At 40.0% G+C, this 13,321-nt stretch overlaps 1 protein-coding gene across 1 annotated transcript in view; it reads left to right on the top strand.

The window, feature by feature from the left end:
- ADCY1 (adenylate cyclase 1) overlaps positions 1 to 13,321 on the top strand; it is a 165,080-nt gene that overhangs the window by 133,525 nt on the left and 18,234 nt on the right. The window contains exons 11-14 of the mRNA XM_035549896.1: positions 4,466 to 4,550; positions 9,654 to 9,743; positions 12,221 to 12,477; positions 13,117 to 13,243. Of these exons, the coding sequence (XP_035405789.1) occupies positions 4,466 to 4,550; positions 9,654 to 9,743; positions 12,221 to 12,477; positions 13,117 to 13,243 (559 nt within the window). The remainder of the gene's footprint in view (positions 1 to 4,465; positions 4,551 to 9,653; positions 9,744 to 12,220; positions 12,478 to 13,116; positions 13,244 to 13,321) is intronic.

The following is a 13,321-nucleotide window of genomic DNA, read 5'->3' as shown; positions in this document are numbered from 1 at the left end:
TTAAAGCAAAGATAGACAGAGCATTAGTGTCATTGAAAGTAGAATGAGTTTCCAAGAATCATGTGCTATGGTAGTTGCTAACATTTCCAAAAAGTAGGAATCACTTAAAAACAGATAGACAGATACTCAGCTTAAGCTCTCGTGTAACAGATGCGGAAGCTCCAGACGTAACTACTTGTGGTGGTTTTACCGTGCTAGGCAGCTGAACACCACAACCGCTTTCTCACTCCCCCTCCTTAGATGAGGAGGAAAGAACAGGAAAGAAGAAAGGAAAGGAAGAAAGAAAAGAAAGAAAGGAAAGAAAAGTAAAAGAAAGAACAACTCACAGGTTGAGATAAGGATAATTTAATTAAAGGGAAGGAAAAAAAAATAATTATTAAGGAAAAATTATTACTAATTAAACAATTTAACTAAACAATTAACAATTTAACTAAAGGGAAAAAAAAAGGGGAAAAGGGAGGGGGAAAGGGAAAACTAAACAAAACAAGTAAAGGCTATGTGGAAGTGCAGAGGAAAGAAATTACTCTCTACTTCCCACAAATGAGCAATGCTTGACCATGTCCTAGAAGCAGGGCCTCAACGCACGTAGCCGGTGTTCAGGAGGAGGACAGACGTTTTCACAACGAGAGCCCACCCCTCCCCTCTTCCTCCTTTTTCCACCTTTTATTGCTGAGTGTGACATCATATGGTATGGAATATCCCTTTGGTTGGTTTAGGTCAGCTGCCCTTGTGATGTTTCTTTCTCGCTTTTTTGCCCATCCCTAGGAGCGTTAGAGAGAGTCCTGATGCTGTGCCAGCACTGCTCAGCAGCAGACACAACACTGGTGTGATACCATTGCTGTTTTAGCTACGAGTGCAGAGCATAGCACTGTATGGGCTGCTGCAGGGAAAGTTAACATCCCAGCCCGACCCAGTACACTACTGCATGCCAGGAAAATGGACTGGTTCATCGCTGGGCCAGTTAGAAAAGCCTCTTACTGAACAGTCTCAAGTTCTCTCTTCCAGTGTGTCTGTGAGCAGTGGCTTTAGACAGCAGAACTACTAGCTTGGCCTGACTCTTTCCTTGCTGTGACACTAATGCAACCATGAGCCAGACTAAAACTCTGGAAGTATCAGAAAATTTCTCCTCTCCACAAAACTTGGAGTTCTAAGCTACTCAGTTGCCAAAAGTACTTGTAAATATGACTAGGAATGCAAAATCCAAGAGAAGACGTGTCATGTGTTACTACAGTGGGATAGGTGATAATAATGGTGTTTGACATGTATCACAGTATTCCGAGAAGGAAGTTCAAAATCCAAAGACAAGAAATTGTCTTTAAACAAGAATCTAAAGACAAGCACTTGGATGTACGCAAGTCAATGGGGCCGGATGGGATCCACCCGAGGGTACTGAGAGAACTGGCGGAGGAGCTGGCCAAGCCACTTTCCATCATTTATTGGCAGTCCTGGCTATCAGGGGAGGTCCCAGTCGACTGGCGGCTAGCAAATGTGACGCCCATCTACAAGAAGGGCCGGAGGGTAGACCCGGGAAACTATAGGCCTGTTAGTTTGACCTCAGTGACAGGAAAGCTCATGGAGCAGATTATCTTGAGTGTCATCACGCGGCACTTGCAGGGCAAGCAGGCGATCAGGCCCAGTCAGCATGGGTTTATGAAAGGCAGGTCCTGCTTGACGAACCTGATCTCCTTCTATGACCAAGTGATGCGCTTGGTGGATGAGGGGAAGGCTGTGGATGTGATCTACCTTGACTTCAGTAAGGCTTTTGACACCATTTCCCACAACATTCTCCTCAAGAAACTGGCTGCTCGTGGCTTGGACTGGCGTACGCTTCGTTGGGTTAAAAACTGGCTGGATGGCCGGGCCCAAAGAGTTGTGGTGAATGGAGTCAAATCCAGTTGGAGGTCGGTTACTAGTGGAGTCCCCCAGGGCTCAGTGCTGGGGCCGGTCCTCTTTAATATCTTTATTGATGACCTGGATGAGGGGATCGAGTGCACCCTCAGTAAGTTTGCAGATGACACCAAGTTAGGTGCGTGTGTCGATCTGCTCGAGGGAAGGAAGGCTCTGCAGGAGGATCTGGATAGGCTGGACCGATGGGCTGAGGTCAACTGTATGAAGTTCAACAAGGCCAAGTGCCGGGTCCTGCATCTGGGGCACAACAACCCCAAGCAGCACTACAGGCTGGGAGATGAGTGGTTGGAAAGCTGCCTGGCCGAGAAGGACCTGGGAATACTGGTTGATAGGCAGCTGAATATGAGCCAGCAGTGTGCTCAGGTGGCCAAGAAGGCCAATGACATCCTGGCTTGTATAAGAAGCAGTGTGGCCAGCAGGTCTAGGGAGGTGATTGTCCCCCTGTACTCGGCTCTGGTGAGGCCGCACCTCGAGTACTGTGTTCAGTTTTGGGCCCCTCGCTACAAGAAGGACATGGAGGTGCTCGAGAGAGTCCAGAGAAGGGCAACGAAGCTGGTGAGGGGTCTGGAGAACAAGTCTTACGAGGAGCGGCTGAGGGAGCTGGGCTTGTTTAGCCTGGAGAAGAGGAGGCTCAGGGGAGACCTCATCGCTCTCTATAGGTACCTTAAAGGAGGCTGTAGAGAGGTGGGGGTTGGTCTATTCTCCCACATGCCTGGTGACAGGACGAGGGGGAATGGGCTAAAGTTGTGCCAGGGGAGGTTTAGGTTGGATATTAGGAAGAACTTCTTTACTGAAAGGGTTGTTAGGCATTGGAATGGGCTGCCCAGGGAAGTGATTGAGTCGCCATCCCTGGAGGTTTTTAAAAGACGTTTAGATGTAGGCCTTAGTGATATGGTTTAGTGGAGGACTTGTTAGTGTTAGGACAGAGGTTGGACTAGATGATCTTGGAGGTCTCTTCCAACCTAGACTTTTTTTTGTTGTAAATTGTTGTAAGATAGTCGCTTGCTGCATAAAAACATAAATGCAATAGGCTTGACATTTTCACAATTTCTGTGTTCATCTCAGCAAAACAGCTAAGAACATAATTATATCCCCAGTTGGGGTTGGTGGAAGAAAGTCTATGTTTCTGTTGACTTAAGCTGTTCAGTTATGGATGCACACATATAGCATAACCACTAAAAGCCCTGATTATGAACCTTGCTGATATCTTATGCTGGGTTGAATTATAAACAAAAACAAAAAACAGCAGTGTAACCCTTTCTTACCGGTGCCAATCCAAATATCTGTCAGGGTCCCACTCAGCATTTGTTGTCTGTTGCTGCCTTGAAAGACATTGTTGCAGTCCCCTGCATCTTCTTCTTGCATATTACATCCTAAATCCATCTTGCATGTTATATCCCAAATACAAGACAGTTATCGTAAAATGTAGGGGAGCCTGCTATCTATTAATACTTGTATTCAGAATCCACATTATGACAGCATCTAGAGTTCCTTCTTGGTTCTGGATAAACATACTATACCACAGCATTTTCCCTGTTTGTGTATTGATAAATTCTTACATAAATTCTTATATGTATTTCAAATCAAAACCAAATGTTGAGATGTTTTCCAACAGAATTGTGCTCTTTTTCTTCTACTGTTAGAAGAAAACAATGTAAGTTTTTCAAGGTCAAGGGCAACATACATGTTGTTTTCACAAGACTAGGAAAGAAGGTATGAAGATCATGTTATGTTGCCGTCATATAGCCTTGTTCCATGGCTGGCATGGGGCCGAGTTGCACTTGAACATAAATCAAAGCACCAGCTCTGGTGGATTAATTTTTGCTAGGTTGCTCACATCTATAAAGTACTGTTCCAATAACACTGGCTTGCTGGAGGATGGAAGCTCTTGGCCTGTATCCCTCTTCTCATGAAGAACACACTTATTTTGAAAGACCAGAAGAAGGAAGATTAAGAATTATAAGACTTACTACAGCATCTTTGCAAAAGCTGAAATTTTTCTTACCATTGGAGAAAAAAATCAAAAGAAGGGAGTTGCTCTGTGTCAATAGAAGAAGGGAGTGCTGTCCATTCTGATTTTATTTGACCTGTCCATTCTGATTTTATTTGACTTGATAAGTAACAGACTTGACTGGCCTCTCATTTCAGAATCTTTGAGAAGGAGAGATTAGAAGGGAAAAGCACCAGGTAGCTGTTACACAGCTGCCAAGGCCAAGTAATTGGGTTGCACCCTCCACTTTCCATGTCATCCTGCATCAGTCTAAAATTAGGAAGCATCTCTCCTGACACCCTGTAAGGGTGAATTTTTTAGATGATTTGATCTCCTTGCTGTGGTCAGAGTGGGTACTATGTACAGAAATGTTTACTGATTTCTCATCCTTGAGAGAAGTGTATTTCACTGTGAGTTTTCCCCTGCAATGGTTAGCTTTACAGTAAGGGTGAGGGAAGAGATCCTCCAGCACTCATCCAACACCATTTCAAAAGGACGCCTGTGCTGTTTGTTCTCGTATCTACTACTAAGTTGGGTTGATTTACTCTTACTGTATTTTGGTTTTAGGAGTACCATAGTCCTTGTCCTCCTGGTGTTCTGCATATGCTTCCTAGTCGCTTGTATAATGTACCTACATGTCACACGAGTACAAGTAAGTGATTTAAGAATATTTTATCATTCCTTCTTTTACTGGCTATGCTTTGTTTGTGTTTTGGACTATGAAGCCATCAACACACACTTGATAGCATCAGAATCTGAAATCTATGTGCTTTTCAAGCTCTTTGCTAAGTAACATATTAGGCACTCCAAATCATACAAAATGTTTCACTTGAATGTGGACCTTTATCCATGAGTAACTGGTGAAGCAGTATAGCATTCAGTACCATTAATGCTATTTTTTTTGTTTGTTTTCTTCTTTGCTACATCTTCCCTGAGCACCTATCACTGGCTGAATCATTCCAGTGCCCAGATGAACGGCTGCTATCATCTGGCATTTTCTCTTTTCAGACAATGAAGCATGCTATTTTACCTTCCATTGCAATTGGTATCTAAATATAAAGTGCTGCTAACTTCCCCTGTGTTTTCAAAAGTTTTCTTGTCAAAGCATCAACCATTTTGATGATATCATACAATGTTTTGCACATGCAACCTCTGGCTTTTTCAAAACCTTTAGAAATTATTAATCCTCCTGCATTACATTTTCACAACAGTAATAATGAAGAAGGACATTTAGCTGTTGTAGGCAAGAATAAGATCAGCCAGATCAGAATAAGGCATCTATAGACTAATTTTCTGATGAAAGAAAATTTTAGTGGTTTAAACCATTTTTTAATACATTAATTAGGAGAGAACATACAGTTAATCAGCAGTAATTAACACACGCTAATTTTTAGTTGAAAATATGCCCTTTGGCAGGAGGAAGGAAATTGTTTTCATGGAAACATAAATAGTATATTAGCAGAGTATCTGGTACAGAGCAGATTTTTATTTATAAACCTACACAATTTTATGGGAGTAATTTTGATGATCTCGTTTGTTTCATAAAGGCACAGTAGTCTAACACATGTTGTTCTGTGTATGAACAGTAGACGCAGATGAGTTTGTAGGAAATTGCTCCTCTTTATGTCATTTCCCTGAAACTAGCACAAACTTAAGGTTAGTTCCAGCAGTCCACAGGATTTGAACTTACTCTAGGTTCCTCTAGAGATCCAGTATTTTACAGGACCAAATCCAGCATTAGAAAAATAAAAATATATAAAAATTCTGAATATAACAGTTTGAAATTTTGTGGAGAAGTTTTGTCTTATATAATAAATAAAAGTTAGCTAATATACTATGTATAAGGAATATAGAATTATGAACTGGGCACTCTGTGTAAATTGGTATTCTGGCATTGATTTGCTATTTTACATTGGACAAGTGACTCAGCTTCCTCATGCTTCAGCATCTCACTCATAAAATCACTATAATGATGTTGAACTGTACTGGTTACCTAGTATTTAGGAGATCTGACAGTACATCTTTAGTTAATAAAAATCCCACAAATAAAACAAAGAAAATGAAACCCAAAATGCTTTATTGTGATGAAAGAGCAAATATCAAAATGACCAAAAGTCAGAAATATAAAGCTTTTATGTGACAGTCAGAGCGTTCATTCAGACATCTTACACATTACCTTTTAAAGTTTTATTTTCCTTTTTAACGCAGTAGCCTACCATGTCAACAATTATAACATATATAAAACACACACACAATAAAAAAAGTCTATGCAATGGGTCAGGACCCTCTGATTTTGAATCTGCATTTTGCTTTGTCATTATTAACCATGCAGCATTATCTTCAGACTATGGGAATTCCCAGCATTTTATTAGTACTGTTTTGACCACTGTAAGTGATTCCATTGCAAACTGAATTAATGATATATATATTTATATATTTCTTTTATATGAAATCTTTATAAAGGTATTTTATTTGTGTGAATAAAAATACACTTCTTGCCTCAGGTATGCACAGATTTTGATTGAGATGGGTGGACAACTTGATGGGTAAACAAACAGTCTGGATGATCAGATTCAGAGTATAGTGGTTAACAGGTCACACTCTACCTCGAAAGCAGTAATAAGTAGAGTACCACAGTGGTCTCTACTGGGACTTGTTCTGTTTAAAATTTTTATCAACAAGTTAGAGAAGGACATGGAATATTCTCATGCTGAGTTTGAAGGTGACACCAAAGTGGACAGAACAGCCAAAACACAGGCAGGGCAACCATTAAGAGGTACCTGGATAGACTGTAGGAATGGGCTGACAGAAGGAACCTTATGAGATCCAGTGTGGACAAATGCAAAATCCAGCCCCTTAGAAGGAAAAAATTCCAGCAATGAGACAGTCTGTTGACTGACCAGCTCTGTAGAAATGGTCCTGGAATTCATGGCAGAGAGCAAGCTGCCTATGAGCTAGCAGTACACCCTGGTAGTAAAGGCAGCCAACAGTATCCTCAGTTATATGAACAGTAGGTCATGCAAAGTGATTCTCTCTCCTCCTCAGCACTCAGTAGACCACATCTAGAATACAGCATCCACATATGGGCCTCCTGAGGTCCCTTCCAACCTAAATTAGATGATAATAATGAATGAATGCAGAAATAGTCTATCTTTTCTTCCATCTTGTAATTTTTGACATTGCTATATCTCCTTGAGACCCAGCTTTTCAATGTGACATTTTTACAGTTCAAGATTTTTGTTCTGCAATACGATCAGTATTTTATTAAAGGTGATATACCAGAATATTTTACTGATGCTGATTAAAACTGTATGCAGGTGTGACTAATTAACTCAAGCCCATCCTATTCTTATACAAATTTACTATTTATATTACATCAAATGTTCCCCATTTATGCTTATGTGTTCTGAATCCGCACCGAAGCCAACATGTACTCTCAGATCACACAGGGTTTTTATTTTTTCTGTAATCATTGTATTCTCATGTTTTGCAGCCCAAATGAAGTTGATTCATCCATAACTGTATTAGACTTTGAATTCTGTGTTCACACATACAGAGGAAATATCTCTCCATATGTAAAAGGAAGGCGAAGCATTTCAATACATAATTTCTGTTGTTCCGAGGCCACAGAATCTGCTCTGTGGGTACTACGGTGCCCGCTGGAAACTATGCTTTCGCTGTTGGTGAATAGTTGAACATCTTTAATTCAGGAATTGTGACTTTCATTCAAAAATTATGTTTTTGCTTGTTTCATTTGATCTTAAGCCAAATCCAGTCTCAGCCCACTCCTTTTAAGGGACACGGGATTGTTCCCACTCTTTAAATTTGATTCTTTCATACAGTTGATTTTTGCCCCTTGAAGTCATTGGAGGAAGTCCCATGGTCTGAAATAAGTATTGTGGATCCCCTAGATAATAGATGTCCCAAATGTTCTCAGTGCAAAGGGAAAAGAAGGAAAGCATCTTTTGCTGAAAACAAAGTGGATCTCTATATGTGGTGGTTTCACACTGAGGGCTATCCAAGCTCCACCACACCAATCTTTCACTCCCTCTCCTCAAAAAAAAACAGGGTGAGAAAACATGATGAAAAAAAGCTCAAGGGTTGAGATAAGGACAAGGAGATCCCTCACCAATTACTGTCACAGGCAAAACAGACTCAGCATGGGGAGAATAATGTTATTTATTGCCTATTGCTATTAAGAAACTAAAAGTAAACTAAAAACACCTTCCACTGCTATCCATACTCTTCTACCTCCTCCCCCTGAGCAGCACAGGTGAACAGGGAATGGGGGCTGTGGTCAGTCCATAATGCTTCGTCATCTGCCACTCTCTAATGGTCAGTCTCTGCCTCTGTTCCAATGTGGGGTCCTTTCCATGGCATACAGTCCTTCCCAAACTGATAGTATATGGGCTTCTCACAGGCTGCAGTTCTTCAAGAACTGCTCCAATATGGGTCTACGCCACAGGGTGCAGTCCTTCAGGAATGGACTGCTTAGGTTCCCCATGGGCTGCATCTCCTGCCAGACCACCTGCTCCTGTTCCTCCATGGGCTGCAGTTCTGGCCCAAAGTCTGCTCCTGAGTGGAATCTCCAGGGGCTGCAGCTTCCTTCAGGCTGTATCCACCTGCTCCAGCATGGGGTCCTCCATGGGCTGCAGCATGGAGATCTGCTCTGCTGTAGTACACCACAGGCAGCAGTTGGACAGCCTACTCCACCATGGGCTTCTGCAGGGTTTGCCAGGGAACTTGTACTCTGGCAACTGAAGCAACTCCTCACCTCCTTGTTCACTGACCTTGGTGTCTGCAGGGTTGTTTTTCACTCCTCTCTCCCACCTGCTGTTGCACAGCAGGTTGTTGTTTTTTTTTTTCTCTTTCTTAAATCTGCTCTCGCAGAGGTGCAACCAATGTCATGCATTGGCTCAGAGCTGGCCAGTGGTAGGTCCCTTTCAGAGCTGGCTGGAACTGGCTCTTATTTAACATGAAGCAGCTTCTGGACTCTTCTCACAGAGGCCACTACTCCTCCCCGCCCATCAAATACCTTGCCACATAAGCCCAATATGGCTGGAACAAGCCTAAGTACTACACCCTAACAGACTTGTTGTTTCTCTCACACTTTTTGTCACTCATTTCATGTATGCTCCACAGCAGTGAACACTTCATACTTCAGTGTTGGAATTGAGGTAAAAATGGAGATGAGCAAGAGATTCACAAGACACCATTCCACTAGACATTTTTGTTCTCTACTGCTCTTTCTGCTCTGACAAATTCAGTATTTTAAATGTGTCCTTATAATTAAAACTACCCTGGCATTTACTGTGACTATTATAGTAGAAGACACAAATACCGCTGAAAGATTCCATGCTACCACAGTGTGTTCCCTTGAATCACTATTTGTAGCTGATAATTTACAAGGCAAAATGTGCTTTGGGTATATTACCCATGGGAACAAAGTCAAATGCCATCACAGATTATTGTTTGCATTATGAGCAGGTGGCCTACTAACCTTTCAAAGAGTTTTAATTATAATGAGACATAATATATCGTAATAATAGTTTCAAATGTATTACACCCAAATGCAATTATCATTAAAACACATATACACAATTATAACTGCATGCTTGTTTCATAATTTACACTGCAGGAAAAATTCTCATACCACTTTGTTCACTGTAAAAAGTCTACTAAACAATAAAAAACCCATGTTTTAAAATTATTATTTTTAAATGATTATCTATAAATCATTTTTTCTCTTCCTTAGTGTTTTCCAGGGTGCCTGACAATACAAATTCGTACCATTTTGTGTATTTTTATTGTGATATTAATATACTCTGTGGCTCAAGGATGTGTGGTGAGTATTTAAATCAAATATTGCCTAATTTAATATTCTGTTCAAGAATAACATGTTACAGATACCATTAAACACATACCATGTTATGGTGTGGTGGACTCCTACTTTTTTGACTATTCATGCACACAGAGCATGTTTCTTCAAAATTAAAGACCTTTGCCATAATTTGAACTCTGCTGATTATATGATCCACTGAAGCTTCTCCTGTAGGATATGAATTTGCCCAATACTTCAGAAAATTGAGCTTCTTTTACAGCTAGTTCTACATGGTGGACTTGAATATCAGATGGGATTTAAATTTACACCTAAGTATTTGGCATTTAGTTGCCTTGTTGAATTCCCAGCACTCAATTTTACCATTTTGGCTGCTAATGCTTGGGGGTACCCAAGCAAAAGAATCCACACAAAAATAGCATGCTAAACACAAATGGAAATGATGAGGAGGTAGATGCCTCAAATCCTGCCTCTCTCTGGGATTTAGGCAATGTGTTCTAAGCAGTAGGAAGACAGTGATTTCATAATTCACAGTACTGACTGAGATGCCACATCCCTTATTTTATATGTGTGGGGTTTTTTTTGTTTGTTTTTTTCACTTTTCCCTGGACCTCCCCTGAGAAAGTCTATCAGTTTGATCCCCAATGAACCGAATAGGCAGAGGATCCCTTGTTTTGATACAATGTCCTGAGAGGTACAAAGATTTCCTGATGTTCAGACATTTCTGGGAATTCTAACATCAACTGTGTGAATAAAAGCATACAGACATTTATGAGATTCCTAATGTGCCTATAAGCCTGAAGAGATGTGCAGTGCCTGTAGGCTAGCTAGCATCTCAGCAAGACATCTGTATGTCTGACTTTTGGATTTAGAAGAATATTATATCAGCTGGAACCTTTGTAAATCAGCCCCAATACATCTGATACTTAGTTTGACCAAGTGAAACCATTGCCATTTTTACCGCTTACAGATGGTGAAAATGAAATGCAGAGCTCGTAACACCTAGAGCAGCCTCAAACATCAGTAGAGGAAGACAGATTAGAATTTAGTTCTGGCCTCCAAGAAGGGTCATCCAATTACAACTTACAAAAGGTCATGAATATAGCTTTATCCTTTATTGAAGCAGAAAGAGCCTGTAACCACTGAAATGCTTAGGAGAAGTGTTTAATGAGTAGAAACCATTAGTTCCTGCAAAATAATGCCTCCAGAATTCTCAGCTAGCAGAGAAGCTAGGTGTTGAGATTTCACTTAGTTATGGAGCACATAATGTTTTCCTGGAAGGATTGCACATCATGTACAAAGTCCTCATGCAAGTCTGTGTTTTCAGATGACTGTAGTAGCCTTTTCAAGAAGGTCATCAAACAAAATCACATTGAATCGATTTTTCACCTCAGTCTCTATAAATTCATAATGGTAGCCATTATGAGTTTAACTCACATTTTATCTATGTCTCATCTTTCTGAATTACTACAACCCCCTGTAAAATATATAGCTTAATAACCTTTCAGATTGTCAGTTATTTTACAGCATGCTATAAAATTTCATTGCGAGTGGTCAGGATGAAATAAAAGGGTCTAATAACACACTTCAAAAGAGAAGCTTAAGTACAGGGCAAGGCAGTGCCTGTTAAAATCAGTATCACACTACAGTCCCACTCTGTCTGTTTATGTTAACTCTAATCCTCTACCTTAGTAAGGGATGAATGTTGGAGTGCAGTTAAGTCTGGAGCTCTAGGTAGTTGCACTGTTTACCAACAATTCCTCCCTTCCTTGTCTGAAAGAGATCTGTCTATGACATTGCCTTTGGAAGAATCTGATTAAACTTCCTCATGTTTACCATGGGAAATGCACCAAAACTTTTTTTTTTTTTTTTTTTCCCCAGCCAAGAGAGGAAATAGAGCTCCTCAGATAACTGAAATGGTATGGATAAATAAAGACAAGATGTTGTATTTGAATCATATGTGATAGCAAAATTAGCTCGGAGGTGGAAAAAATATATTATTCATTCTTAGCTTTTCAATCAGAGATTAAAATATCTTTTATTTTATATTTGATTAATTTAGATTGATAAAGCTTACATAGTTTATAAACAAACACATTTATTTCCGGGTTGTGTGTGAGAGCATTTCTAACCCAAATAACCACATACAAGGTTTACTGAAGTTCATAAGCTTTTCAGATATATGTTGGCTTGAGAATCACTTGGTTTTGAGCACTGAGAGGGAAACTATTCAACTAATCCCCAACTTCAATTAGTTGGCCCTGCTGGCATCTAATGAACAAAGCATGTCTCCTACCTAAAACTGAATAAAGCGTTCAAGGAAAAGGAGGGAGATTTTATTATAGAATTGAGATGGCTGGGAACTCCATATCAATTTCTTCCCATTTATAAATGAACTACTGTCAGTCCCCACAGCAGCTGCATTTCTGTTTATTTCACATTTAACTTACTTTCTTCCTTTTCCCTTTTCTTATCTTTTCTAGGTTGGCTGCATGCCTTGGGTTTGGAATACCAATTCCAGCAGTTCAATAGTTATAATTTCTCCTGGTGGAACAAATAAAACGATGAATGAACTTCCATGTGACACAGCCCACTATGCTTTCCTTTCCTGTGTAGTGGGGACTCTCACCTTGGCAATATTTCTACGCGTATCTTCCTTGCCAAAAATGATTCTCCTGCTTTTTGTTACAATTTTGTACATAGTTATTCTGGAACTCAGTGGTTACAGAAAAGCAGTGGGGTAGGTATCCTGCAAAGTTAAAACAATGCACATTTCTGTATAGATAGTCATTACATTTACTATTCATTTGTGAATTGTGCTCTAGCATTCAATGCTGCTTAAGGCCTTATACTCTGTAGAACATGAGAAATGCTTAAGCCATCCTTTCCCCAGCAACTGTAGGATCTAGTAATACTAATCATCAGTATATAAGCTTCTGGGAACTAGCAATTGTTGCCCTATTATTCTGAAGTTTTATCCTACCATACCTCAGCTGATTATGCTGCAGTATAATTGTAGTATGAAACAGAAAAAAAAAAAAAAAAACCTCTTAAAAACTTCACTTTCATATTTCAGCAGCCCTCAACCAATTCCAACTTCACTTAAGCTTTTGAATTTTGAGGGTTTTTGTATTTCCTAAATAAAATCATGCACACATATTATGATAATGTATATCGTAAAGTCCTGAAGAAGTTGAATGTTGGTGTGATGCAGTCATAGTACTGTCATGTAGCACGCTGCCAGTATAAGCCTTTTCAGAAAAGGCTAGTGATTAGGCAGTATCCACAGGTCCAAAACTAAAGATTTGATATTAAAAATATAGATTATTTGCTATTAGAAAACCTGGAATAATCCGTTTACTTTCCTTTTATTTTTAAGGGGTGGCTCCTTTTATATGCGTGGCTATGAACCAATACTAGCTATTTTGCTATTTTCTTGTGCTTTGGCACTGCATTCCAGACAGGTGGACTTGAAGCTACGTCTGGACTACCTCTGGGCTGTGCAGGTAAGTCATAGGATTTCTAGTACTCATGTACATGGAATTATGTCTGACTTTATGAAACTGCTTACAAGTACTTTCAGA

This window comes from Cygnus atratus, chromosome 2 (genome assembly GCF_013377495.2).
Source record: "Cygnus atratus isolate AKBS03 ecotype Queensland, Australia chromosome 2, CAtr_DNAZoo_HiC_assembly, whole genome shotgun sequence".
Taxonomy (NCBI): Eukaryota; Metazoa; Chordata; class Aves; order Anseriformes; family Anatidae; genus Cygnus; species Cygnus atratus.
Note: the sequence above shows the minus strand (reverse complement) of the source record. Positions and strands in the feature narration are given on the sequence as shown.